The 27824-nt window shown below is 43.7% G+C and overlaps 3 protein-coding genes and 1 non-coding gene across 4 annotated transcripts; 1 reads left to right on the forward strand and 3 right to left on the reverse strand.

The window, feature by feature from the left end:
- Positions 1–423: 423 nt before the first annotated feature.
- On the forward strand, positions 424–3073 carry OTP87 (pentatricopeptide (PPR) repeat-containing protein). Its single transcript, XM_078588115.1, has one exon. It carries the CDS (start codon positions 542–544, stop codon positions 3071–3073), a length of 2532 nt encoding a protein of 843 aa, XP_078444241.1. The 5' UTR covers positions 424–541.
- Positions 3074–6722: 3649 nt separating this feature from the next.
- Positions 6723–6803, reverse strand: TRNAL-CAG (transfer RNA leucine (anticodon CAG)). The gene has a single exon. It is a non-coding gene; the product is annotated as a tRNA-Leu (tRNA).
- A 1685-nt stretch (positions 6804–8488) lies between these two features.
- On the reverse strand, positions 8489–10279 carry ZR3 (Zim17-type zinc finger protein). Its single transcript, XM_078588695.1, has 2 exons — positions 10159–10279; positions 8489–9165 (listed from the first exon to the last, which is right to left on the reverse strand). The coding sequence occupies exons 1-2, from the start codon at positions 10262–10264 to the stop codon at positions 8681–8683; spliced, it is 591 nt and encodes a 196-aa protein (XP_078444821.1). The 5' UTR covers positions 10265–10279; the 3' UTR covers positions 8489–8680.
- Positions 10280–23044: 12765 nt separating this feature from the next.
- On the reverse strand, positions 23045–26953 carry LOC144713837 (CAAX amino terminal protease family protein). Its single transcript, XM_078588551.1, has 10 exons — positions 26677–26953; positions 26519–26610; positions 26324–26431; positions 24858–24940; positions 24653–24786; positions 24530–24579; positions 24011–24103; positions 23828–23919; positions 23350–23456; positions 23045–23271 (listed from the first exon to the last, which is right to left on the reverse strand). Exons 1-10 carry the CDS (start codon positions 26923–26925, stop codon positions 23230–23232), a joined length of 1050 nt encoding a protein of 349 aa, XP_078444677.1. The 5' UTR covers positions 26926–26953; the 3' UTR covers positions 23045–23229.
- Positions 26954–27824: the final 871 nt, after the last annotated feature.

Below are 27824 nucleotides of genomic sequence, written 5' to 3' on the forward strand. Positions count from 1 at the left end.
CCACTTCAAGCCGAATACTTGAAGTCGGGGTTGTGAGCATCAGCACGAGCGGCTCAGTGCAGTTGGGCTCGTCCCGTGTTGGTGTTGTCGCGATGGTCCCCCATCACAAACTTGAATTACTACTCTTTCAACAGGCCCTCTGGGAGTTTGAATTACTACTCTTAATGGAGATATTATCATAAATACTAAAACCCTTAAACAAATATGACTGCAAATACAAAAATACAAATATAAATTCAAACCCAAACACACTATGAATACAAATATAACAAAAAACAAGCATCCAACAACAAATCTAAGGTAAACCTAAAAATCTGAAGCATTGTAATACAAATACAAATACAAATATAACAACCTACATAACTAGAGTTTTCTCTTTGATTTTGTAATAACAAAAGGGTATCTATCTGTACCTCCCCAAACTTGTCTGTTGAGAAGTTTATCAATTGTCTTGTTTTCCTTGCCCTGTTGGTGAGAGAGAAAGAGGAATGCCGTAGAGGACTCTGCTTCGAATCGATGCCCGCAGCGGCGGCCAGCGCCCATGGCCCCCGCCTCCCTCGCCGCCGCCGCGCGCCGCCGCTCCGCCGCCGCCGACCCGCGAGCCCTCCACGCGCGGCTCCTCAGAAACCGCGACCCCGCCTCTCCCTCCGACCCCTTCGCCGCCAACTGCGCCGCCGACGCCTACGCCAAGTCCGGCCATCTCCGCCACGCCCTCCACCTGCTCGACCAAATCCCCCACCCAAACTCCATCTCCTGGAATCTCCGCCTCTCCGCCCTCAACCGCCTCCGCCGCTTCCACGACTCCCTCCGCGCCTTCTCCCTCATGCGCGCCGCCGCCTCCGCCCAACCCACCGAAATCACCTTCGCCGTCGCCCTCTCCGCCGCCGCGGCCGGCGGCGCCGCCGCCTTCGCCCTCCAACTCCACGCCCTCGCCGTCAAGACCGCCTTCTCCCGCAGCCCCCACGTCGCCACCGGGCTCATCGCCGTCCTCTCCAAGCTCCGCCGCCTCCGCGACGCCGTCGCGCTCTTCTCCGAGTCGCCGCCCGACGTCGCCGTCTGGAACGCCGCCATCGCCGGCGCCGCCCGGACCGGCGACCACCGCCTCGCGCTCTCGCTCTACCTCAACCGGGCCGGCGGCGCCGCCGCGGCGAATGAGTTCACGCTGTCGGCGGTCCTCGCCGCGTGCGCCGGCGCCGGGGAGCTCGGCCTGGGCCGGGCCGTCCACGCGCGGTCCATCAAAGCCGGCTTCGCCGCCGACGTCGTGGTCGGCGGCGCGACGCTGGACCTCTACGCCAAGTGCGGCGGCGCCGCCGCCGCCTACGCCCAGTTCCGGGACATGCCCGCGCGCAACGTGGTCGCCTGGACGACGTTGATCTCGGCGGAGGAGCCCCGGCGTGCGGTGGAGATCTTCCGTGCCATGCGAGCGGACCCCGCCTCGGCGGCGGAGGTCAACGTTTTCACCGTCACCGCCGTCCTCGCCGCCTGCCACGGCGCCGCCATGGCGGCGCCGCTCGCCCAGCTCCACTCCTTCCTCGCCAAGTCCGGGTTTTTATCCCGCCCCGCGGCGGAGTCCGCCTTGATCACCGCCTACGCCAAGTCTGCCGCCGTGCCCACCGCCGAGAAGCTATTCTCCGCCGGCGTCCGCGGCCCGGCGAGCTGGGCGGCGATCATCTCCGCGCGGGGGAAGGCCCGCCATGAGAGCGCCTTCCGAGCTCTCCGTGACATGCTCCGAGCCGGTCTCCTCCCCGACGAGGTCTGCTGCTGCGGCGCGCTGGCGGCGCCGCCGCCGTCCGCGGCGGCGCAGGCGCACGCGCTCTGCGTCAAAACCGGGCTCGCGGGGTTCGTCCGCGTGAGCAGCGCCGTCTTCACGGCCTACTCCAAGAGCGGCAGCCTGGCCGAGGCGGAGGCCCTCTTCGGCGAGATCGCCGACAAGGACGAGGTGGCCTGGACGTCGATGCTGGCGGGGCTGAGCCAGCACGGGCTGCCCGACCGAGCCCTGGCGCTGTTCCGGGCCATGGGCTCGGACGCGCTGGACCCGACCGCGCTCTCGCACCTCTTGACCGCGTGCTCGAGCCCGAGCCGGTCGTCTCTGGTCCCGGGACGAGAAGCCCACGGGAAGGCCCTCCGGCTCGGCCTCCACGCTCAGCCCCAAGTCCTCTCCTCCCTGCTCTCCCTCTACTTCAACCATCTTCTTCCTCGCCGAGCCGCCCGAGCTTTCGCCATGGCTGGCTCGGAGAAGGAGAGCTCGGTCTGGGCCGTGATGGTGGGGGGTTTGGCAAGAAACGGGCTGGCGCGGGAGGCGCTGGCGACGTTCAGGGCCATGGTGGGCGGCGGCGCCGCCGGGGACTGCTTCGGGTGCTCGGCGGCGATCTCGGCGGCGGCGGAGCTGGCGGCGGAGGCGGCGGGCGCGGCGGTGCACGCGCACGCGGTGAAGAGCGGAGCCGTCGGCGACGTGGCGGTGGCGACCGCGCTGGTGGACCTGTACGCGAGCTGCGGCAGCGCGACGCGCGCGCGGCGGGCCTTCGCGGAGGCGCGGGAGGCGGATGACGTGGCGTGGACGGCTCTGATCGAGGGGTACGCGAAGAACGGGATGGCGGCGGAGGCGGCGGCGGCGTTGGGGGAGATGAAGGCGGCGGGAGGGACGCCGGACGGGATGACGTACGGGAGCGTGCTGGCGGCGTGCGCGAGGGGGGGGCGGGTGGAGGAGGGGCTGGCGGCGTGGGCGGAGATGGGGGCGGCGGCGGCGGCGGAGCAGCGGGCGGGGGTGGTGGACTTGTTGGGGCGGGCGGGGCGGCTGGCGGAGGCGGCGGAGGTGGTGGCGGCGGCGGGGGCGGTGGCTGGGGCGGCGGAGTGGGCGGCGCTGATGGCGGCGTGCAGGGCGCACGGGGCGGCGGAGATGGGGAGGGCGGCGGCGGAGAAGGTGATCCAGCTCGACCGCCGCGACGGCGGCGCTTACGTGGCCATGGCGGCGATGGCGGCGGAGTCCGGCGACTGGGCGGCGGCGCAGCGTGTCAGAACCCGCATGAGGCTGGCCGGGGCCGCTAAGGACCCCGGCTGGAGCGTTTTGGCCTGAGATGAGCCCATTTACGTGTTCAATTTTCTCCGTCTTTTCTCTTCTTGGAGGGTATAGTGCCAATTTTTAGAGATCCCTTCCTACTACTAGGGAAGGACAGTCCCGTCTCTGTCTGGTTTTACCAAAAACCTAAACCTATACGGTCTCGGTCCGGTCTGGTATTCAGTCGGTCATGTTGACTAGTCAATGTTAAGTTGACTTGGTTGGCTCACTGCATCTAATGTTACCTTTAGTGCTGAAGCAGTGTTGAATAATGAGAGAGTGAGAGCCGGACAGTAAAGGAGTGTGAGAATGAGAGAGGGAGAGTGATATTGAGATAGTTCAAAGGCAGACAGAACACCATAGGGAGAGAGTGAGAGGGCGAGACTCTGAGAGAGAGAGTGCGAGAGGGAGAGAGGGGGAGGGCGAGACTGAGTGGGAGAGGGAGAGAGTGACAGAAGGAGAGAGGGAGCGGGTAAGAAGGAGAGTACGAGAGAGAAAGAGGAAGAGAGTGAGAGATGGACAGAGGGGGAACGAGTGGGGGAGAGTCAGAGAGGGAAGTGAGGGGGAGAGAGGGAGAAGGAGCATGCGAGAGCGAGAGAGTGTGTGTGAGGGAATGAGAGAGTGAGAGAGGGCAGCGAGAGAGAGGACTCGAGGGAGAGAGGCGGAAAGTGAGAGCAGGAGAGAGGGTGACAGAGAGAGGGAGAGATAGGGGGGGGACAGAGAGCGGGAGCGAGAAAGAGAGGGCTTGAGAGAGAGGGAGAGAGGATAGGGAGAGCAGGAGAGAGTTTGAGAGAGAGGGGGGAAGAGGGAGAGAGGGCGATAGAGAGAGGAAGAGAGGAGGAGAGGGAGCGGGAGAGAGGGGGTGAGAGAGAGAGAGAGGAAGAAAGGACAAGAGAGAGAGGGAAAGTGGAGGAGAGGGAGAGCGGGAGAGAGAGAGAGAAAGACAGACAGGAGGAGAGGGAGAGCGGGTGAGAGAGCTAGAGAGAGAAGAGAGGGAGAGCGGGAGAGAGGGTGAGAGAGAGAGGGAGAGAACGAGATAGAGAGAGGAGGAGAGGGATATCGGAAGAGAAGGCGAGAACGAGATAGAGGGAGGGATAGAGGAAAAGAAAATGAGTGGGGAGAGTGAGAAACGGAGCAATGGAAAGAGGGAGCGAGGAATGGAGAGCGAATGAGAGAGAGAGAGTAAGACCGGAACAGAGGGAGAGAGAGAGAGAGGAAGAGAGGAGAGAGAGCGGGAGAGAGGGCGAGAGAAAGAGAGGGAGATAACGCGATAGGGAGACGAATAGAGGGAAAGAAAACGAGAGGGAGAGAGTGAGAAGGGGACATAGGGGAAAAGAGAGGGAGGGAGAGCGAACGAGAGGGAGAGTGAAAAACCGGAACAGAGGGAGAGAAAGAGAGTGAGAGAGAACAAGCGGGGGAGAGGGAGAGACGAAGAGGGGATGAGAGAGAGAGGGGGAGATAGAATGTGCAGAAGAGAGGGAAAGAGGACGACAGAGAGAGAGAACGAGGGGGGAGAGGGAGAGAGGACGAAAAAGAGAGGGAGAGGACGAAAAAGAGAGGGAGAGGACGAAAAAGAGAGAGGGAGAGAGGATGAAAAAGAGAGAGGGAGAGAGAATGGGAGATAGAACAGAGGGAGAGAGGGGGAGAGGGAGAGGGAGCAGGTGTGAGAGAGAGAGAGGGGAACGGTCTTCGGTCCGGTTCGATGTGCGAACCGGCCCCGGACTGGAAGGTTCGATCAGCCCTAAAAAGGCTGACCGACGGTTCGGTCTGATCGATTTTCAGTCAGACCGTGTCCTTCCCTACCTACTACATATGGAATGGCAGCCGTCATCCCTCACGTCACACGTCAAAGTGACGACAACATGACGGATGATGTGACGGTGATGAAATTAGGGGCCTCGGACAACCTGGGCGTGACAGTGACGATGACGGATGATGTGACAGTGACGGATGATGAACTGGATGTGACGATGACAGGGCGCCTGGGATGAGTAACATGACAGGATAGCCATCATCGAGTGATGGCCGTGACGGATTTTTAAAAATGACCAAAAAAGCTTAAAAATATTAGATTTAAGCTTTTTGACGGCTGAGATTTCGTCACATGGTGTTGGTAACTTGATTTCTTGGCATTTTGTAGAAAAGTCCCTGTATTAATTCACGAGCGCAAAAGGATGCCGCCCAAAGATAATTGGAGATATGCCCCTCTAATTCTCTCTCCTCTGCATGGTTGTTTTTTCTGTCACACACGACAGTGACGTCGTCCGGTGACTGGGACATGACGGGGACACCGCAAACCATGATGGTGACACAAGCGTGACGGATTTTTCAGAAATCCTCAAATGTGTAACAGGACGGTGACGTGATGAAACTTTCGTCACATCACCATCTGTCACAGATCGTCATCCATCCTATCATGTCCGGGCATCATTCCCGGGCGTGCCATTCCCTACTTGCTACACCCCATCCGCATACATGCACTATACTTGGGGTCTCCCTTTCTTTAGCATGGAGGAAGAGTGTATTAAAGTGGAAAGTAGCAGTTTTGACCTTACTTGTGAATTAAAGAAACAACTAAATTAAAAGTTGAGGGTGAATTTGTGGACTGGTTTTGTCCTTCTCTCAAGAAATTTTAATTTTTTTGACTTTGTCTTGTAACATGAGTAACTCACTTTGTTTGATGGTTAACCAAGAAGATGTCATTACATTGACGGCCAGAGTGGGCAAGGATCCGGGGTGGAGGTTTTGGACTGAGCTGAGCAAATATTTCTTGAATTTTCCGTTTCTTTTTTTTTTGGCCTTTATACCAACCTTTTTTTAAGCAGACAGGGGTTTATGTTAAAACCCGTATCGTTGTCTTGAATAAAGTTGAAACTAGCTGTTTTAATTGCACCTGAGAATCAAAATAAAACCGAAATTAATAGGTGAGGGTTAATTTTTTTTGGCCTTCTTCTCTCTTGTGCTTGGAATGAATCAAGAAAAATCAATATTTAAGTTTGTCTAGTAACATGCATATCTGACTTTATTTAATGGTTAGTGAATAACATATCAACACTTGTGGTTGGAAGCCCAATGAACTAGGCAACTTAACAAGTTTTGGGTCTTGCAAATGTCCAAGTTATGACACACTCAATTATACATGGGGACCCAATTATCAACAATTACAATTAGAAAAGATGGAGATAATATAGGATGTCCTTGCACATTAATCATTCCTGATGCCCAACGACAGTGCATGGGTACGTTCATGGAGGATAAAGAAGTAAGCTTTATCATTATAAATTCAGGATCTGAGCTCCAAGTAAAGTAAGATGTGGGCTGACTAAGATGTACACTGAGCTAATATGCAACTCCTAAATAATGGAAACCAGGGGAGCAAGAGTGTTTATTTTAACTAGGGGATTGACCCATTAATCGTTAGTGTTGATTTTAAGAAGCGATTGACCTTTACTAACTTGGTCCGGAATTAAGGAAAAATAATGTTCTAACTTCAAAGCAAAATATTTTATGCCAATTTATGCATTCCTTTTGTCCGGCGGGTATTGCTCCTCAATTTACAAGGTAATGGATAGTTATCGAGACAAAAAATAAAAGAATATATTTTTCCCATAAGAGACTCCGCATTAATATTTTTATATTATCCTCGGAGATTGAAGAAAAAAGGATTTGTCAAGAATGGGATTCGAACCCATGCCCTTTCGGACCAGTACCTGAAACTGGCGCCTTAGACCAACTCGGCCATCTTGACGTGATTGAAGTGACTCTAAATTTACAATTTATAAAAAGTGGCTGGGACGAGACAAGACGAGACAAGACGAGACGAACCGAGCTGAGCACCGACCTGAGACGAGACGAGACGAACCGAGCTGAGCACCGACCTGAGACGAGACGAGACGAACCGAGCTGAGCACCGACCTGAGACGAGACGAGACGAACCGAGCTGAGCACCGAGCTGAGACGAGACGAGACGAACCGAGCTGAGCACCGAGCTGAGACGAGACGAGACGAACCGAGCTGAGCACCGACCTGAGACGAGACGAGACGAACCGAGCTGAGCACCGAGCTGAGACGAGACGAACCGAACCGAGCTGAACCGACCTGAGACGAGACGAGACGAACCGAGCTGAGCACCGAGCTGAGACGAGACGAGACGAACCGAGCTGAGCACCGACCTGAGACGAGACGAGACGAACCGAGCTGAGCACCGAGCTGAGACGAGACGAGACGAACCGAGCTGAGCACCGACCTGAGACGAGACGAGACGAACCGAGCTGAGCACCGACCTGAGACGAGACGAGACGAACCGAGCTGAGCACCGAGCTGAGACGAGACGAGACGAACCGAGCTGAGCACCGAGCTGAGACGAACCGAGACGTAGAGAGACATGAGATAACGTGAGAGGATTCATTTTCATGATTTGTTGGTTTTCTACGAAATCCTATATGTCCTAAATATCATTGCTTTATTCTTTTCAAACTCCTACTTATGTACTTTATGCATTTTGTATACTTATTATATACAAATTTATTTCTTATTTTTATTCTGCTTTTAAATATTTTCTTGATGTTCGTTTTTATAAATTTCTTGATGTTCATCCAACGATATTTCTCTGTCACCCAAAAATGGGGATTCTATTAGGTTAGTCATGGCTTGATAAATCATCATTGATATTGTCAGCTGTGATGACATCCGCTCTTCAAACTAGTTGCAGACCATCAAATCATTGCAATAAGGTTAACGATGAATTAATAAAAATACTTGCACTTAGTATCTTTTTTTTTGCACTTAGTATCTTTTTTTTTGCACTTAGTATCTTCAATATATGCTTTTTAACATAGCTCTTGTTGCATGTGGGCTGCATTCTACTACCTTAGATCCCTGTTTTACTTTTATATGCACACATATATATTTCTTTTAATCATATCATTGTTATCTTTATGGGATTAATTTATCGTTCTTCAGGATTCTCAGTGCCACCTAAAAATCTGAGATTCTGAATAATGATAATAAACTATTAGTCCATTACGACTCATTTGATATTTCAAAATTCAAATGATATTATTTTAGCCAGGCTTTGGATACAGGCTTGATACATTACTCTGATTGAATTCTTAATTAATTCACCTAATCTTTACATTTAATAAAAATCAAGAGAATACATGACTTAAGGGTAACGTAAAAAGGGATTTGGGCTACTTTGTATGCAATGCATGGATGTGAAATGCATCATATCCATCATATCCCATAAATATAATTATTTCCACAGAAATTTAATCAACAAAGAGGTGTGTTTGTTATACTTTCTAGGAAAGGAATTCTGATAAAAGATGCGCATCCAAAATTGAGCGCTTTCGCTGTAGTTTTGTATCCGTAAATCTTCTTTCAATCTATTTGGGCAGATAAAATGACAGAACACGAATCAACAAATAGGTGTGATTGTCAAACATTCTAAGAAAGGAATTTTGATAAAAGACATTCATTCAAAATCTAGCACTTCCGCTGTAGTACTGTATGCGTAAATCTTCCTTCTACTATTTGGGCAAATAAAGTGACATAACGCTAACCTGTTCATAAGTTTATAACTGTCTATTGACATCAATGTAATTCTAGACTAACCTGTTGATTTCAGAGTGACTTCAATCCGGCAAGATCTTCAAGGGTGAGGTTGAGCGTATCTGCAGACCCTTTCTTGACCTCCTCTCCTCGGGCAGCTAAGAACTCCTCCACACTACCCGGTTTACCAAACCAGCCGAGCCTATCAGCTATCAAATGGAGGTTATTGCAGCCATCGCATCGAGCCACCACAATCCCCTTCTCATACGACTCGCGACATGCGGTCTTTACGGATCTCGTCTCACAGACCTTGCAGGTGAAGATCATGGCGAGATTGTGCCTGCTGGAGACTTTAAGATTTGACACAGCGGAATAATTTATGCTTGATGCTTCCTCAACTTCTGGATGGGGATGAATGGCCACCTCAGCCTGATCTCCAGAGCCACTTGGTTGGGATGGTTTAAGAGTTTCAGGTCTTTGTTCTGGAGCAGCACTTAATTGAGAATTTGTCTGCATTTCTCTTGCTGCACTTAGAGTCCTGACACACCATGCTAGCCCTGAAACCGATCAGAGAGAAAGAACAGTCTCATCTTGACTGGATATAAATTACAACCCAACATGGGCAGATTTCTGATTTGATTTCAATGAGGATTCAGATGAATGATAGTACAATGAAAAGAGAGAGGCACTGGAGAGCCTTTATGAGCTTGGATACACAGATGGAACTTTTAATTTTTCTGACTGAGATGTATAAAATTGAAATAATCTTCATGGTTTTTATTTCATTTCTGATTTAATTTCAATGATGATTCAGATGAATGATAGTACAATGAAAAGAGAGAGGCACTGGAGTGCCTTTATGAGCTTGGATACACAGATGGAACTTTTGATTTTTCTGACTGAGACATTTAAAATTGAAATAATCTTCATGACTTTTCTTTCATTTCTTGACGTTTCATCATTGATTTGCACCATTCATTTATTTCCCCTTTTCTTTTAGGTTTAATATCGAAATCCATGGCTCAATTAGCTTTACTTCATTTCTTGACGTTTCATCGTTGATCAGCATCATTCATTTATTTCCCCCCTTGATTTTAGGTTTTCTATAGAAATCCATGGCTCAATTAGCTTTACTTCATTTCTTGACGTTTCATCGTTGATTAGCATCATTCATTTTGAACCTTCTCAAAATCTCTACGAGATGAAAAATTACGTCAAATTCATTACAAGCAAAGCTAATCGAGCCTAGAATAACTACAATATGAATATTTCATCATCGCGGTGCATTGACAACCCCACAAGACTAAATTTTGATTAAAATTCATCGGGAAGCAAATCTAAGTCAACGGAGAAATCAATTTCGAGTAGATAACCAAAGAGAAATCCGTACTGTATCATTATTCAATCAATTTTCGTCAACATTGAGAAGCAAAACTGTAAACAGAAACCCAATAATATCCCCACAATTCCAAAATCCCTGGAAACTAGAATCAACGACTGGGTGATAATTCAAAAAAAAAAAAAAAATCAACGACTGAGTGGGAAAATACCTCTGTCATTTTCTGAAATCACACGCTCGAGATGTCGTCGATCAGAGCCCCAACGAGCAAGCGCAAATCGAAGCATTCGCAGAGTTGTTCTCCCGCCGGCAGCCATCGCCCGCTCCTCTACTGCAGCGGAGAAATGTAGTATAACTAGGCCGGGGTATTTATACTCGCAAGAAGACCAGTTATCGGGCTCAAATTCACCGGCCCAACCCAATTTCAACTTCTAGAGTTATGATTTATGAACTGTATTTTTTGTTATATGTTAAAATATCCCATTGAAATAATGACTATTGAGATTATCAGTCTTATCTCATCAACATATTAAAGTTGCATGGGGAACCCATCTGGAAACTATATAACTTTTAGAAATGACCCTTCCCCTTGTGTATAAATTTGTTGAATTAGTATCCTCCCAACACATTTTGAAACAAAGCTTCCTTGTAAGATGGCAAATTAGCAGTTGAAGCTACACCATTACCACCTCCTTCGTCATTATTATCATTGTTATTAGCAAATTCATTCTCTTCATCATAATATCATCATCATCTTCTTCCTCATCACTCTTAAACGACTTGTCCCCAACTATATTAATATATTTGAATAAAATCCTTCCAAAAAATTTGGAGCCCAATTTTCTTATGAAATAAAACATTGACTAATGAAAGTATGCAATCACTCTCATGAGCGTCATCATCATAGTTAAATGATTTCCCCCCGAATATTTAATTTTTTTGGATTAAAACCTTCCAAGCACAATCTCAAACCTAGCATGTGAAATGCCAAATAACCCTTTGAAAGTACCTCTGCCACCATCTGCATCATCATCATCATCACTATCTTAAATATAATGAATTTTCTCCAAATAAAGTTTTTGGATTTAAATCCTCCAAAAACAACGTGATGCCTAAGCAATCTATTGAAGGTACTTAATCACACTATCACGACCTTCATTAAAATTGTATATTTATCCATAGTGTAGAGAAACTAAGGATAAATGGTGGGTTATCTTTAGAGAATGAGTTCACCAAATTTATACGTATAAATCATTGAATAATAACTACACGTCAATCAGGTTAATTCAGGTTACAGTCATAGAAACAATTAATTGAGACACCAAGGACATATTGCGCGTGAATGATTATGTTTTGACTAAGATGTATGACTATCCAATCATGAATTTAAACATATCTTAGCTCAGATATAGCAATAAGTACACGAAGATGATTGAGTGGTCAAGACGGAACCATTCGCCTTCAAGATAGGAGGAGATTTACTCGAGGAAGAAGATACATTAAATCCCAGACCAGGGTTGGAAAATTCGGTATCTAATGATCCCCATTTTGCCTTAGTACTGAATAAATGAAGGATTATGTTTTGACAATTGAACATGCCCCAAGTCATTCGAAAGTCTACATGTGGACAAGGGATTATACATACTCGATAACTGCTAAAGGCAAAGTTTTAATGATAGAATTCACTAAATACTTAATATCTTTTGGAGCATGGTACGTAGCTTGGCACCCTAGGGCTGAAAACTTAATATATCAATTGGGATATATCACTCCTTGATTGATTAATGTGTATCAATAAACTTAATTAATTAAGTTGATCAATGTTGTTGGGCCAATTAATGTGAGTCAGGAGGGTCACACACGTGATATTAATGGAGGTTGGTTGCTATAGTTAATTAAATTTATAAGGGCTTTTATGAAAAGTGTCTTTAATAAGTATAAATATAGGAACAAGTTTCCCACAATGTAATCAATGGTATGGATACATCTAGAGGTCGTTCATGTGAACGGGTTGAGGACACTCTCCCAAGAAGCAATTCAAAGGAGGAACAAGTTCCCCACAATGTAATCTAATTATATACAGTTTTATAGATCAATTATAAATGGATTCACATCTTTTGTTGCATGAAAAGAGTTTTCAAGCATAGAATTAAAGGGTGAGAACCCAAAATGCCTTAAACGGTGTAAATATTTCTTCTAATTGACTTGTAGGCTATGCTCTTAGAGAAATTTCAAGACTTTTCTTAAGTGGTCATAGTTCTCTTCAGACTTAGTAAATATCAGAATGTCCTAAAAAAACCAAAACGAACCTGTACAAGACTGGTTCAAAGATATAAATTTTATACGTCAGAGTATATATTTTATATAATTGTATGGCATATTTGGTTTAATATTTTTGGTCATAAGTTCATGCCACGCCATTTACACCATTCAATTCAATCCCAAAGTAAGGAATCATGGGTTTTGGCAATGATTAGGGTAGCCAATTATTTAAGCCATAAGGAACCATGATTAACTGACACAATTTTTTAATATGGAAAGTAACATGGACCAATAGAAAAATACATGATTAAAATCACCATAAATTCAGGTGTAGAGACCAAGAAAAACATTTTATTTTATAAGCATTATTTGAAGTTGAAAATCAAAAAATAACAACCAAGTGTTATGATGTCACTTGATTGGCGGAGAAAAGTAAAAAGTAAAAAGTTCATTATGGCTACATCACAAAAGGATTGCATGTTTTATTTTCTAAAATGATCATGCTATCCTAAAAAATGTCATGCGGTACACAATGATTAAAAAAATCTTGTCATGCCACATGATAATTATCACCAATAAATGTTATTTTAATGGTACTTCTATTAATTTTATGTGCTTATTTGTATTTTAATTTCCATAACTGAGTTTATTCAAGTATAAACAAATCATCACATCCTTAGGAAAAAATTATGAATTTTAGCGATTTTATGGTAATTAGCATAAAATCACAAAAAATTTGGGCGTTAACGTCAGAAAAAAATAACACACATTATCGATAGAGGAATATGAAAATATTTACATGTTTATAAGAAATAAATTGGCTATATGTGCATTTTATCAAGCATAAATTAAATAAAATCATTTCTAGAATGATATTTTGCATTTTTCAAATTTCAAATAATTTTAGGTATTTTTGTGACATCATATTCTGAAATTAAATAGTTTTTTGTGTCAGAATATAATTTTTGCTGAATTTTAGACATTACAGTCATAAAGATATAAATTTTCTAAGTCATAAAATATATTTAATTGTTTTTTGGGCTTCATATTTAGTTTTATACAAATTATTACATTATTTTTTTGAATTATTACATTATATTAGTTAATAGTTAGTCCGTGGCACGTGTCTCTATTTGATTCATCGAACGGAGAACATCAGATGATTTCTGTTAATGATTGGCATCAGCCAGTTATTAAAACTTGTTACTGATTGGCATTAGCCAATCATTCAAACAAAATTCTCATGACGTCATAATTAGTGATGCCATAATGGCATTAAATACTGTGAAATTTTTATGAGAAAATGGAGATATTTTTCATCCAATAAATCCATACGTGGACCGAGGCAGGAAAATATTAAACAAATCACTTTTTAAATATTTTGAATAGTAAAGAATGATAGTCTGACTGACATGTCATGAGGCACGTGGTACACACATGTACTTTTTTAATTGGCTTTTACTAGAAACACATCAACATTGTGCGCTCTGATGTGCCGCCACATCACACCCATATTCCCTTTAAGATGTGATAAATTATACATAATAATATTTTATTGCATGATGCTCAAAGCCCCAAGATACATTTCCTGTGGATACGATCCATATCCACTAGGTAGAATTATTTTGTGAGTATTTTTATAAATTTTATTGATTAAACTAAAATCAACAATGACACAATTTCAACCCTGAATTTGATTTTATTGATCTATTCATTTATTCATTTCTGTCATGTGGCTCAATCCAATCATTGGTTACAGAAATTGATTGGTGCAACCAATGATTCAAATTCCTTCTTCAAGGTAATTTTTTTAATTACTTTTAACCTCATAAAGCATGTACCCAATAGAAAAAATGCATTTTTCATAATAATTGTGCTCTAACATGCGGTACAAGAGGCAAAGAGTGAATCTAATGTGCCTCACTTCATTTTATTCTTGTTTGTTTTCTCAGGTATATAAGGCTCTATGAGATTGGACTTTTCTGTACTGTCAGAAATGATTCTGAAGATTTTTTGAAATATTGATCAGATTTATTACACAAACAAGGGGGGAGTCTAAATCTTTATCGCCGATAGGTAAGTTACTAGAATCATTATAGATAAAGACAATCATCGGGATATTTTGTTCAGAATTTGAGGATACATGTGAGAAGAGCAATGACGTATTAATTTTAACACATTATAATTTATATTTCTTGCAAAATCTGATGATTCCACACCACATTGACAACCTGCAATGACGGGAGAGAAAATATCAATGGTTATCACTTCTCTAACTTCAAAAGAGGACATATAACAATCTAGGAGTTTTGGCTAAAATTTTGAGGGTACTTCCATATTTACACCCTCTATCCGTCCAACTTCTTAGATTTATTAATATACCCCTCATAAAAAGGCACCGCCAGATTTTTATAATTACAATTAGTATAGTGATTTTCTCATTCAAAAACTTGTGTGGACATGTTCTCATTTTCTGAGGTGAAATTATTGAAGGAACAAATATCTGATCAAGATATATGAAGAAAGAGGTACTAGTTGACCCATTCGGCAACTAAAAATGAAGTTAGTGTGATCTTCATCTTTTCAAACTCATTATCATGTATGCCATCATCGACCCTAGCGCTTGCCAGCTCATATCTGCCTCCATCTTTATCCCCACCAATGACACTAAATCTGTATCACAACTAGCTGACACATATCCAATGCCATCTGCATCACAATCAATGGTAGTATTTCTTTCATCTCCTATACTTCATTCATGCCCATCACCATCCACAGCTACTTAGTGATGTCTGAGCCCTAGCTAAGGTGCTAATTAGAGTAAATTCATATTTCTCACTAGAAAATGCTAGAAGATTCCCAAAATTATACTATAAATCTGGATGAATTAGGTTCATTAGGATAAATATTTTCCCTGATAACTAGAATTATTTTGGATTAAATTTCACTTTTCTTCTAGTATTTTATTAATTAGAAGGGTAATATATCATGATTAAAAAACCATTAGTATAAAATCATGAATTGACAATGACACTAATAATAGAAGAGAATATTTTACCAAATGAATGATTAGGATTGCTCCAGCTTCAAGGCTTGATATCTGGTCATCCAAAAGGCCGATAAAATGATGTTTTGAGGGTATATTTCTCTTTCTCATATTATTCCATCCAAGCCATAAAGATCTATAAATTGAGGTACAAGTCTTTGTAAAAATATCATTCTTAGTGTTATGGGTGTTTGAGGAGAGACAACGATAATAGGGGGAGCTTACCTACACTAAAAAAAAAATTTATTGCTCGTGAAACGTAAGGATCTATGTTAAGTATCATCACATTAAGTTTTTTATTTTATCATTATCGTTAGCTTAAATCCATAATATTATCAACATTACATCACATATTTCCACATTTCTATTATGTCTTATGCTTTTCACATGACAATATCTTCATCATCTTACTTTCATCCCACTGACATACATTTTTCTATCATCACATACTGCATATTTTTACAAACATCTCCTTACGTGATTGTCATCAGTTCATCCTCCATCTTGCTCATTCTAAGTATCTTAGTCATATCACAATCTTGTGTCTAGTATAATTTTTATTAATCTCCTTAATTGTATTAATAATTATGACCTCCTCATTTCATTTTCCCACAAGTTTTATGTATCCCCCTCATATCCTTAATCACTAAAGTAATTTTTTTTTGAAAAGTGATTTAAGGTGGTCACCCGACACAGTGGTAACCACCCGGAGTTACATGTGGAGATAGTTAAACTCTCCTCACCACCTAGCCAACCTCTCTCTTAACTGATTACCCTCTAGCGAACCAGGATGCCATGAGGCCCTCGACCTTGTGGGCTAGCCCGTCCTTGGACACCTTGCCCCCCCTAAATACTACCTCATTTTGGTGTAGCCATATCGCCTAGAGCACTGTCAACGCTCGACCTCCCTCGTCCCTCCTCCTAGGGCCCCTTTGCCTTATGAACTCCCAAAAACCTCCCCTGTTAATCACTAAAGTAATATAAAATCCTTAATTACCATTCCCTATGTAGACGATTCGTACTCATCATTAGCTAGATTTAGTCATGTTAATACATGTTTATATTATGACTTTAAAGCCTAATTTTGAGCTATTGAGTAATATAAGTGAATACAACATTTACAAACACAACTATTAAGAGGGCTTCTTATGTTTCAAGTTTCCAGTTCGCGATACAAGGGACTCTTGCACGACTCTCCCTCCAAGGTCTGTCATATGTCATTTGCTCAAAACCAGAACAAGAGGATGCTCTGATCAATATTTTTCCAGTCCAAGGTGCTAAGCCACTCGAGCCCTAGGATGACTTTTGATGAAATAAGTCCTGTGCTGGTAAAAAAATGTCATGGTAATGTATGCTTGAAGACTCAAACTGCATAGCATTGACCATCTCCTTTGATGGTTATGTCTTCCAGTCAAGTATTTTACAAGTTTCCTGTCATTGTTTTAAATTGTTATTCTTGTACAATATCAATTTACATAAAGTTATCTATAGTTTTGGTGTTGATCACATACCTAGGGCCTTAGAGAGTGCCTTGATGACATACCCATGGCTGCTTTGAGAGGAAACACTACAAATTCTGCTTGGTTTGTGGTACATGACGTGTCCTCCTTTGATGAAGTTTCCGCGTCTTTGTCTGAATCCTGCACCATCATCGTATTTGCAAGTGACAATGTGGATGTGAAGATCTTTTTGACAATGGTGTCCAGTGTGAACTTATTGTTGCACTATAAGCTATGCCATGAGGTTTTACAGGTTGCAAACTCATCCACCATGAAGTTCAGACATATGACTGTGCGCCATACCGATAGGCTCCATCCAGCCTCTATCACAAATGGAACTACATTCGAGTCCCCCTTAAGCTTGAAAGGGTGGCTTGAATGTCATTCTTGAAAGGGTGGCTTGTCCCATGTCTTGATCATCTTGTAATATTTATGTAGTCTGAGGCATCATCCGACTCACCTTCCTGATACATGGTTTCCACGTTTTCATGATGACATTCATAATAGAGGCTTCTGATAGGTAGGGGATGTATCCTGCCATCCCGATGCACTCTTGTAGAATCTCATCTATAGTGTCGAACTGACATATGCAAAACAAACGAGCATAAGTCAAGTGTGGCTTTAAGTTGAAGTAATAATATAGTTCTTTAAACTCGTTCCAGCTCTTTAACCCAACTCAATCATCTCCATAGCAGAACCATCATACTCTCTTATTTAGAAACTGGAAATCAAGCTCCAGGAAGCTTGATATTCGCGTTTGGGTCATCCATCGTTTGAACTCTTGGGATGACTGTTCCCAGTTTTTTTTCATAATGTGGATCCTTCCAGACTTATATGTGATGCATGTCAGTATACTAAACACAAGAGGTTGTCGTTTAAAGGGAAGAGTGAGCGGAGTGCAAACCCATTTGATCTCATACATACTGATGTGTGGGGACCGTGTTTTGTATCATCATTAAATGGTGCTCGATGGTTCATTATAATTGTTGATGAGTGTACTCGATTGACGTGGACATATCTTCTTAAGAGTAAGCAAGAAATAACGGACATTGTCAAACATTTTATCACCATGGCACTGACTCAGTTTGGTGTACAAGTGAAGAGGATTAGATCTGATAATGCACGAGATTACTTTAATGCAACACTGAGATCTTATTTTCAAACACATGGTATTGTTCACGAGTTGTCATGTGTATATATGCCGCAACAGAATTGTATAGCTGAAAGAAAAATTGGTTATGTTCTAGACACAACCAGGGTTTTACTTATCCATCAGGGAGTACCTAAATATCTGTGGGGAGAGGCCCTATTGACTGCTGTTCATTTGATCAATCGGTTACCATCCAAAGTACTCGGATATGAGAGCTCTGTTGATCTTATGACCAAATTCTTTCCTGCTGTAAGACTGAAAACTGGACTAAAACCTAGACAGTTTGGCTGCACAGTTTTTGTCCATATACGTCATCCAATTGACAAACTCAGTCCCAAGGCTCTAAAATGTGTATTTGTTGGATATACATCTACTCAAAAGGGTTATAAATGTTATCACCCTCTGTCCAAGAGGATGTTCGTATCACTAGATGTAATCTTTAATGAATCTGAAAAGTATTTTTTATCTCTGGGTGGTACAGCTGAACAACCAGTCCAAGTAGCAAGAGAATTTGAATTTCCCCTTATGTTTGCCTCCAGAGGATACAAATAACACTCACATAAAAGTGCCCACAAGCATAACATCTATTTTCGAAAATGGGAGCCTGAATTCAATACAACAAGAAGAAAATGATGAAGCTGTTGAAGATAATGGTGAAAATGGAGAGGAAAATCAGGAATCAGGAGAAACACCTGAAGTTCAACAACAACAAGCATATTTAGGGGATGACTCAGGCTGGCCAATTGCGTTAAGAAAAGGAAAAAGGAGTTGCACACAATTTGCAAGATATCCTATGTCACACTTTATAGGATACACATAACTATCTGCTGAATATCAAGCACTCATCAGCAAACTTGATACAATATTCACACCCAAGACAGTCGAGGAAGCTATGCAGAATAAAAACTGGAAACAAGCCATGGGTGATGAAATGGATGCATTACTCAAAAATGGCACGTGGGAAATTGTTACGTTATCCTTAGGAAAGAAGAAAGTGGGATGCAGATGGGTCCACACCATAAAATATAAGTCATATAGTACATTAGAAAGATACAAAGCTCGACTTGTTGCAAAGGGCTACAATCAGTCGTATGAAATTGATTACAGAGAAACATTTGCTCCTGTAGCAACAAATCTAAATTGGAAATTATTCCAGTATGATGTGAAAAATGCCTTTTTACATGGAGATCTGAACGAGGAAGTGTATATGGAAATCCCTCCTGGATATTATCCATATATACGTAAGAGCCAAGTATGCAAATTAAAAAAAGGCACTATATGGATTGAAGCAATCTCCAAGAGCTCGGTTTGGGAAGTTCTCTCAGGCAATGAAAGACATGTGCTACTGCCCAAGTAATGGAGATCACACTCTTTTTGTTAAGACAAGCCCGGATGGAAACGTAGCTGTATTACTTGTCTATGTGGATGATATCATTGTTACTGGTAGTGACGATGAAGAGATTTCCATCCTAAGTAAAAAACTTGCACAAATATTTGATATCAAATCTTTGGGATTGTTGAGGTATTTTCTGGGAATAGAAATTGCTTATTCTCCTGATGGCATTTTTATTTCTCAGAGGAAATACGTCCTAGACATATTGAAAGAGATGGGTATGAGCAATTGTAAACCGTCACCAGTACCTATGGATCCAAACTTGAAACTAGGACCATGTGAAGAATCACCACTAGTTGATCGAGGACAATATCAAAGGTTGATTGGCAAACTCATATATCTCAATCATTCTCGACCAGATATTGCTTTGCAGTAGGACTTCTCAGTCGGTTCATGCACAGTCCATGGGAACCTCATTTGCAGGCAGCATTTAAAATACTTGCATATCTCAAGGGAACAGCTGGACATGGGCTAGTGTTTCAGAAAGGAAAGAAATTGATATTGGAAGCGTACACAGATGCAGACTATGGTGGATCTGTGTTAGATTGTAGATCAACAACAGGATATTGTATGTTTCTTGGAGGGAGTCTGATTACTTGGCGCAGCAAGAAGCAAAAAGTAGTAGGAAGATCAAGTGCAAAAGCATAATTCAGAGCAGTGGCAAAGGGAATTTGTGAGACTCTATGGATCCGAAATATTCTCCTTCATCTTAATATATCTCAAGATTGTTCTACAATACTTCATTCTGACAGCAGATCTGCCATTGATATAGTTCATAAACCAGTTCAACATGACATAACAAAACATGTTGAAATTGATAGACATTTTATCTAAGAGAAGATTGATTCGAATGTGATTTCTATGAATTATATTCCTTCAGATGAACAGGTTGCAGATATACTTACCAAGAGTATTCCAGGCAATCTATTTCATCGGCTTTATTCCAAGCTGGGAATGAAGAATATCTACCTACCAGCTTGAGGAGGAGTGTCAGCCAAGGTATTTAGAATATATCCCTTGTTAGGTATTCTTTCTATTTTTGGAGTCTTCTTGTTGTGGGCCCCACTGGATGTACAACCTGGCAAGTATATAAGCCAAGGGAGCTCCAGTAGAGTAAGCTAGTTACATTCTTGAAGTGTGCTTTTGAGCTCTATATTCTATGATATTCTGGAGAAGCAGGGGAGCAAGACAAGAACAAAAGCTACATTGGCTAAAAACTAACACCTTATCATTGAGATTGGATGACACAACCCAGAGACCTTCTTGATCGTCTGCTAGAAATGATCAAAAGTAATGCTCAACTTTTTGTACCCAAATTCCCTGCCCCCCTCTAAGCGTGTGGGAATATTTTAATGTGAAAGGCAAGGATATGACAACCGCACTCCTAACTGGTCAATCCGTTTTCTGAAATCTAGATGTCCTTGTCTTCAATATACCCCCTTGTACTTCATTGTCGTGCTTAGGCATCACACAAGGTGGTCGTACCTCATGTTTACATATATCTCTTCTTTGTTGTGTTTGTAGTTGATGATTGGCCACACGATGACTACAGTGACCCATGTCTTGTGCTGGGCCAAAGTGATATAGATGATATTTTTTTGCTGGATCCTATCCATAATGGATCAGCTCTTGGCAATGCCTCTATGTCAGATCCTTTACAGTTCAGCCATTTCACATGTTAGGGTTCTTATAGAGTCGTTTAAAAATCACTTACTCTAAAGTAGAGGTTGATAAAGATCTCTAGATAATTTCTGCCTGAGCGGAACCCCTTTGCCCTTGAGTTCAGCCTCCCTTAGGTGCTGGCAAGCCATCTCTCTAGCCATGCCCTATAGTGTTGGATCGGGCACTAGCAATGTATGTCCACCTATGAAGCCTGTCCATGGTGGTGCGATGGTTGGGTCAATTGCTGCCCTCAATATTGTGATGGGTGGGTTATTACATGTGCTGAATATGGTGGTAGCATATACGCCGTTGGGTTGGTTGAGACATTGAGTGAGAGTGACGGTGGTGGTATTGGTATGCCTACTGGGAGCGATAGTGTCGGTCGTGATTAGTGGGGGATATCTCTACTAGCAAGATTATGTAGAATGGACCATGAAGGTTGGTGTTCTAGGCCACCTTTATGGAAGCTTGTCAAGGCATAAGGTGCTATGTAACAAGTATGAGATTTGAGTGGGCTATTGCCTCTTGAAAATTCTGATTGTGGTGACGGCCAAGCTCGCACTCTCCCTCCCCATTAGCATTGGGCACAACATAAGATGACAAATTTCTCTAGCTAGAACTATCAACGGTTCCCTTAGTCGACGAATTAAGCCCCCCTAATGGTACCTTCTTAAGGCTGGTGATGCGCACCAAAGGTTGGTCGAGAGCTAAGCCTCTTGGAGTCTTTAAGAAGTTCTGGGCACAACATCAGGTGGGTAGGGAAAAAATCCTTCCCCCCCTATTGGATTCTATAAAATAAAGGGGTAACAGTTTTGGTCGGGCCACCTGATCATAAGATTTCAATATATATGGATCCAGATGGGCTGGCCCACTTGCTGTACCCAAAAAGCCCTGTAATGGTTGGCTTTCTTTTACCCTAGACAAGGATTCTCTAGCCGGACGAACAAATGATCATGTTTGGACCTCACGTGTTGTTTGGATTGGCCCAAATTCTTTTAGTTGGGTGTGCCCACTTATTAAATGTCATGTGGCCTAAAAAAGCATCAATTACTTGAGGGTTATTGGGGCCTTTCCCATATTGCTTCTTCCACAACAACAATGACTATAATGCGAGAGAGGTAGCTTCACCCATTCCTATTTGAACCAAACATGATGGTGTCGGCAAACATAAGTGAGATGGTGGAGATAGCAATATGGTTGCGGTGGCAGCCCAGGCAACAGAGAAGGCAGTAGGGGCATCCTTCTTGACTTTCAACAACTTTTAGTGATGGAGCTTTGCTGCCGATGGTCAACTCTGACTTCTCTGCTGATCCAATCTTGGGTAGTAAAGGTTGTGCTTTGGAGCGAACAGATGCTGATTGTCAGGATGAGAAATATTGTTGAGATTGTGACAAGGTATCCAATTTACGATTTATGTTTCCTCAATCTCGATCGACTTGGTCACAGACATCCAATATGCAGGTATCCGACTCCATCACAGCTTTAGTGACACCCTTGGATGTTCCCTTCTGCATCCTGGATCAATGTTGGCAGAGTTCTTGATACTTCACAAATGAATGTTCAACTCCAATTGATTGAGTGTTATCGCAGGAGAGAAAGAGATGCAGAGACAGAGAGGGACAGGGAGAGATAATAAGGGAAGACCAACGATGAAAATGAGGAGGGAAGACTCACAATGATTTCTTGCCACCATGAAGATGTTGCATCTATGTATTTATACCGGTGCTATGTCATTAGCATGGGTCTCCGTGGGCTGATAAAAGGCCTTTGAAACAATACTGGACTGGCAAATAGTGTAATAATATCTAGATATCATATCAGAATGACGATTAACTATTTGAAAGTGTACCACCAACACCACCTCTTCATCATCATCATCAATCCCCTTATTTAAATGACTATCCTCCGGTGAAAAATTCTTGGATTAAAGATGTCAGAAATCAGACGCCTAACTTTCACGTGAATAAGTAATTGCTGATTGACAGTGCACCACCCATATCACCATCATTATTATCACTATCCTTAATCCAGCGAGACACTTTTCATCCTGAGATGAATAGGCATACGACCCATCAATCCATCATGTTGATCAACTTGGGGGCGTCATTTCCAATATCAAACTCTGATTCCTTGCTACAAATCTTGGCCAGAATAGAGCCAAAATCGAATGCCAAAAAAAATTATAATGGGTTACAAACTAAAATAAAACTCTATGATTTGAATCACAATTATCATAAGGGAATTTGCACAGTTATTAATCGTCGTTATGATCAAGGGCCTTGCACCAGCTGTTTGATGTCGTAGCCTTGCAGCTGCACAGAGTGACCATGCAAAATCAAAAAAGGCACAAGAGGAGAAAAGGCATTGGAAGAAGGAACAGAAGAACCCACTTGCAAGAATGTCAACAAGATGATCACGCCAGAGTTCCAGAGAGAGTGAATGGCGATGGGTGTGAGGAGATTTCTAGTCTGGGCGTAAGATAATCCAAGAATAGAGCCTGAAAATAGCGGGTGAAAAAAGAGAGAATATCCATGGGAGGTAACTCAGAACTAGGGGTCAGAGGATTATGAAGAATTTATCATCGTCATCCACACAGAACATCATCTTCATTCATCTGCAGTTAGAATGACAATGACAATGACATATTGTTATCGTCATCCCAGCTGTGTATGAACGATGACGACGAGAAGCAGTCATCATCATCATAGCCGCAGGCAAAAATGAGGACACTGATGACCTGTCATCGTGCTCTAATCATCATAATCCTAGGCACAGACCAATGATGGGGACAATAATGACTCGTCATTGTCCTCTCATCATCATCCTAGGCGACGAACCATAATCAAAACATGGGAGGAGAAGACTCACCCAGCACGAACAGCTGTGGGAACTCCCCTGGGGTGAGATGGGCCAATGCAAATGCTGCAGCACTCGCAAGCGCTGCCACCGGTGTGGGAAACCTGCAAGCCAGAGCGATGGAAATGATGATGGGTGCTGATAAAAATTTCATCTCGAATGTGTTTGTGCTAACACAATAGGGGTTTGTGGTACCATTTAGTCAGTGATGCCATCAGGAACCCTCGGAAGACAGTCTCCTCCAGCAGTGGCGCAAGAACACCTGTTATTCCCACCAGGAAGGCGGTGCTGTGCATGAAGATGTACTATATATAATCATTCAAAAGAGCACTACAAAGTAAATGCAGCACGTGAAGATGCAATATAAGTCATGTTCCCCTGCACACGATTTATGGGCTGTCATTGATATGGTATGCTTGGTGTTCCCATGCATACCACCATGCATAACATGAGTTTTGATTATCATCATCATTAGCATTCAAATGAGCCCTGTCCATCCTCTGATTCCCCCCTCTCTCTTTCTCTATTCACTGTTTCAGCCTGAATGGCTTTATGAGTTAGGATAGCGAGATGCCCATTCTTCTTCTTCTCTACTTCCTCTTCTTGAATACATCTTGGCATCTCAGGTCATTTAACATGCATGGTGTTCCCATGCACACAACCATGCATAGCATGAGTTTTGAGTATCATCATCATTAGCATTGAAATGAGCACCTGGCAGACGAGGAGCCAATCAGTGGCAGCAGCTGCACAAGCGCGTCGGTCTGCCACAACAGAGAAAGTGAGATGAAGAAAGCTAGAGAGAGGGGGTTAAGGAAAGAGAGAGAGAGAGCCTACATCTCTCTGGGGATTGTCCCCAGTGAACAAAGAGGAGGCTACCCCGGTCAGGGCGATGGCGGCAACTGCGCCGGTAAAGCCGATGGCCGCCCACAGAAGCCAACCGTCACGGAGTTTCAAGGGCTCCCTCACGTCTGACAGACAGAACAAAATGGGTTGTCATCTTCCCACATGAAGATCCAATCTTTCAACTGTTGCAATGTACCGTAGCGGAAGACATCGTTGGGGAAGGGTCGGAAGGAACTGGTGATGCCGAAGACTACACCCAGCACCACTGCCGTAGCCAACCTGCAGAAAACCAGGCGAATGTGATGTCATCTAGAGACCAATGAGAGAGATTTTCAGAGCGAGAGAGAAAGAGACAGGCAGAGAGAGATAAGAGTAGCAGAGAGAGAGAGAGGGAGGAATGGTGAGAGAGATAAGAATAGCAGAGAGAGAGAGAGGGAGGAATGGTGAGACAGATAAGAGTAGCGGAGAGAGAGAGAGGGAAGAATGGTGAGAGAGATAAAGAGTAGAGGAGAGAAAGGGAGGAATGGAGAGAGAGAGAGAGATAGAGAGATTTGGAGGGAGAGAGAGATAGATAGAGTAGCACAGAGAGAGAGATTTGCAGGAGAGAGATTGATCGAGTAGCAGAGAGAGATTTGCAGGAGAGAGAGATAGATAGATAGAGAGAGAGAGAGAGAGAGAGAGAGAGAGATAGAAGTAGGAGAGATTTTCAGGAGAGAGAGATTGATCGAGTAGCAGAGAGAGATTTGCAGGAGAGAGAGATAGATAGAGTACCAGAGAGAGAGATTTGCGAGAGAGATAGATAGAGTACCAGAGGGAGAGATTTTCAGGAGAGAGAGATTGATCGAGTAGCAGAGAGAGATTTGCAGGAGAGAGAGATAGATCGAGTACCAGAGAGAGAGAGAGAGATTTGGAGGAAGAGAAAGATAGATAGAGCAGCAGAGAGATTTGGAGGGAGAGAGATAGATAGATAGAAAGATAGAGTTGCAGAGAGAGAGAGAGATTTGGAGGGAGAGAGATAGATAGATAGAAAGATAGAGTTGCAGAGAGAGAGAGAGATTTGGAGGGAGAGGGATAGAGTGGCAGAGAGAGAGGGGAAGGGAGAGATAGAGAGACAGATAGAGGGGCAGAGAGAGAAAAGGCGGGGCGAAGGGAGAGATAGATAGATAGATAGATAGAGAGTAGCACATAGGGAGAGGGGGGTGAAGGGAGAGAGAGAGAGAGATAGAGTAGCAGAGAGAGAGGGAGGCAGGGAGGGAGAGAGAGATAGAGTAGCAGAGAGAGGGATGGAGGGAGGGAGAGAGAGATAGAGTAGCATAGAGAGAGAGGGGGATGAATGGAAGAAGAGAGAGATAGAGTAGCATACAGAGAGAGGGGGATGAAGGGAGAGAGAGAGAGACAGATAGAGTAGCAGAGAGAGGGCGGGAGGAAGGGAGAGAGAGTGAGATAGAGTAGTAGAGAGAGGGATGGAGGGAGAGAGAGATGTGCACAGAGAAAGGGAGAGAGGGGAGGGAATGATTTGCAAGGAAAGGGAGAGAGAGGGGAGGGAGAGATTTTCAGAGATAGAGAGAGATGTTTGCTCAGAGAGAGATAAATGCAGAGAGCGATGTATATTTGCAGAGACAGAGGGAGAGCGAGAGCGATTTGCAGAGAGAGATATCTTACAGCTGGCCGAGGAAGAGGACCTCGGCTTTCTCGTCCATGCTGAGGCTCGCTCCTTGGATCCCCAAATAGGGCAATACGAGCGCCTCAGAAAGACCTACCAAAACAAAACTGCCTGAAGATTTTTCAGCAAGAGAGACAACAAATCGCAGGGAGAAAACAAACCGAAGAATTCAGCAATAGCAAAACGACGACGACCTCAGCCCACTAGCAACCATGGTGAGGACGACGGTCTGCCACTTCCACGGCACATCCCACCGATCAAAGATCGGCCAACCCACCTCAGATTCCTACAAAACCCAGAAAGGAAATCGCATTCAAAACTAGGATTCCGGCCAAGTTTCCACATTTCTCACCTCATCACCGGCGGTGCTACAGCAAACGAATCGGCGGAGCTCTCTTCTCTCGACGGGGCGATCAAATTGTAGCTCTGCCGTTGATCTCTGTCTCAGAAACGACCCCCTGGTAAAGATCGAAGCTCCCTTCAAAGTAGAACCCAGCAAGATAAGTTCTTCCCGCCGCCGGAGAGCGACCCTGCACGGCGGCGCTGTTGCCCATGTCAATGGCGGCGCCGCCCGGCAGCCCACGACGACGAGGTAGGCCATGCCACTGAAGAGAAGGAACAGGAAGACAGATAAGGTGAGGACTTTCTTTATGTAGATAAAAATGTCATATAATTGGCTCCTGATTTTTTACAAATGACCTTATTTCATAATTGGCATATACTTCGTTTACCTCATTAAATATTACTATATCTTGTGACCGTATATTTATATATATTATTTAATAAAGATGGAGATGAAATTAGCGCATCAAATCAGACACTGTGAGGTTGGTGCTGAGGGGTAGTGGGTCAGTCTAGGAAGATGGCCAAACGGTTGGTATGATGAAGGTTAACTCGAGGTAGGGAACAGTACCTCTTGAATGTCATGGCATGGAGGTGACGAGCAGTGATGGGCAAGAATGTGATGTGGAGTTTTTCAAGTCTCCTGTCCTGTCACAAATCTTAGGATTGTGTAATTACCCAGCATGTTTTCCTTCCCTGTCACTAGAGCGCTCGTTGCATCCTCGTCCCGTCACTAGACAACATTTTCAGCACAACCAACAACATAGCAAACCCACTAACTAAGCCGCTAGCTCATGAAATCTTTGAGTGTCATTGTCAAACAATGGGATTGTAGAAAAAGGGTGATTGACTTTAGTCCAAATGAAAGATTGATTGATATTATGTGGCCGTCAAGCCAATATACTACCATGTTTAAAATATTTGCGTTCCTTATTACTCTGTGTGATGTTTATAATGAAGTCCATGAATACGTGCAATGACTTCGAGAATTATGATGAGATCATAAGTCAGTGATCACTAGTTTTTAAACATGTATTACAAATATTCCTATTCGATGGATAATCGAGACGGAAATCAAATTATCCGGATAGAATAACACTAGCTAATCCTTTCTTATATAATAAGTATAGCTGATCTTGTGGCTATTAGTGTGGCATT

The sequence above is a fragment of the Wolffia australiana genome, chromosome 16 (assembly GCF_029677425.1).
Source record: "Wolffia australiana isolate 7733 chromosome 16, ASM2967742v1".
Lineage (NCBI taxonomy): Eukaryota > Viridiplantae > Streptophyta > Magnoliopsida > Alismatales > Araceae > Wolffia > Wolffia australiana.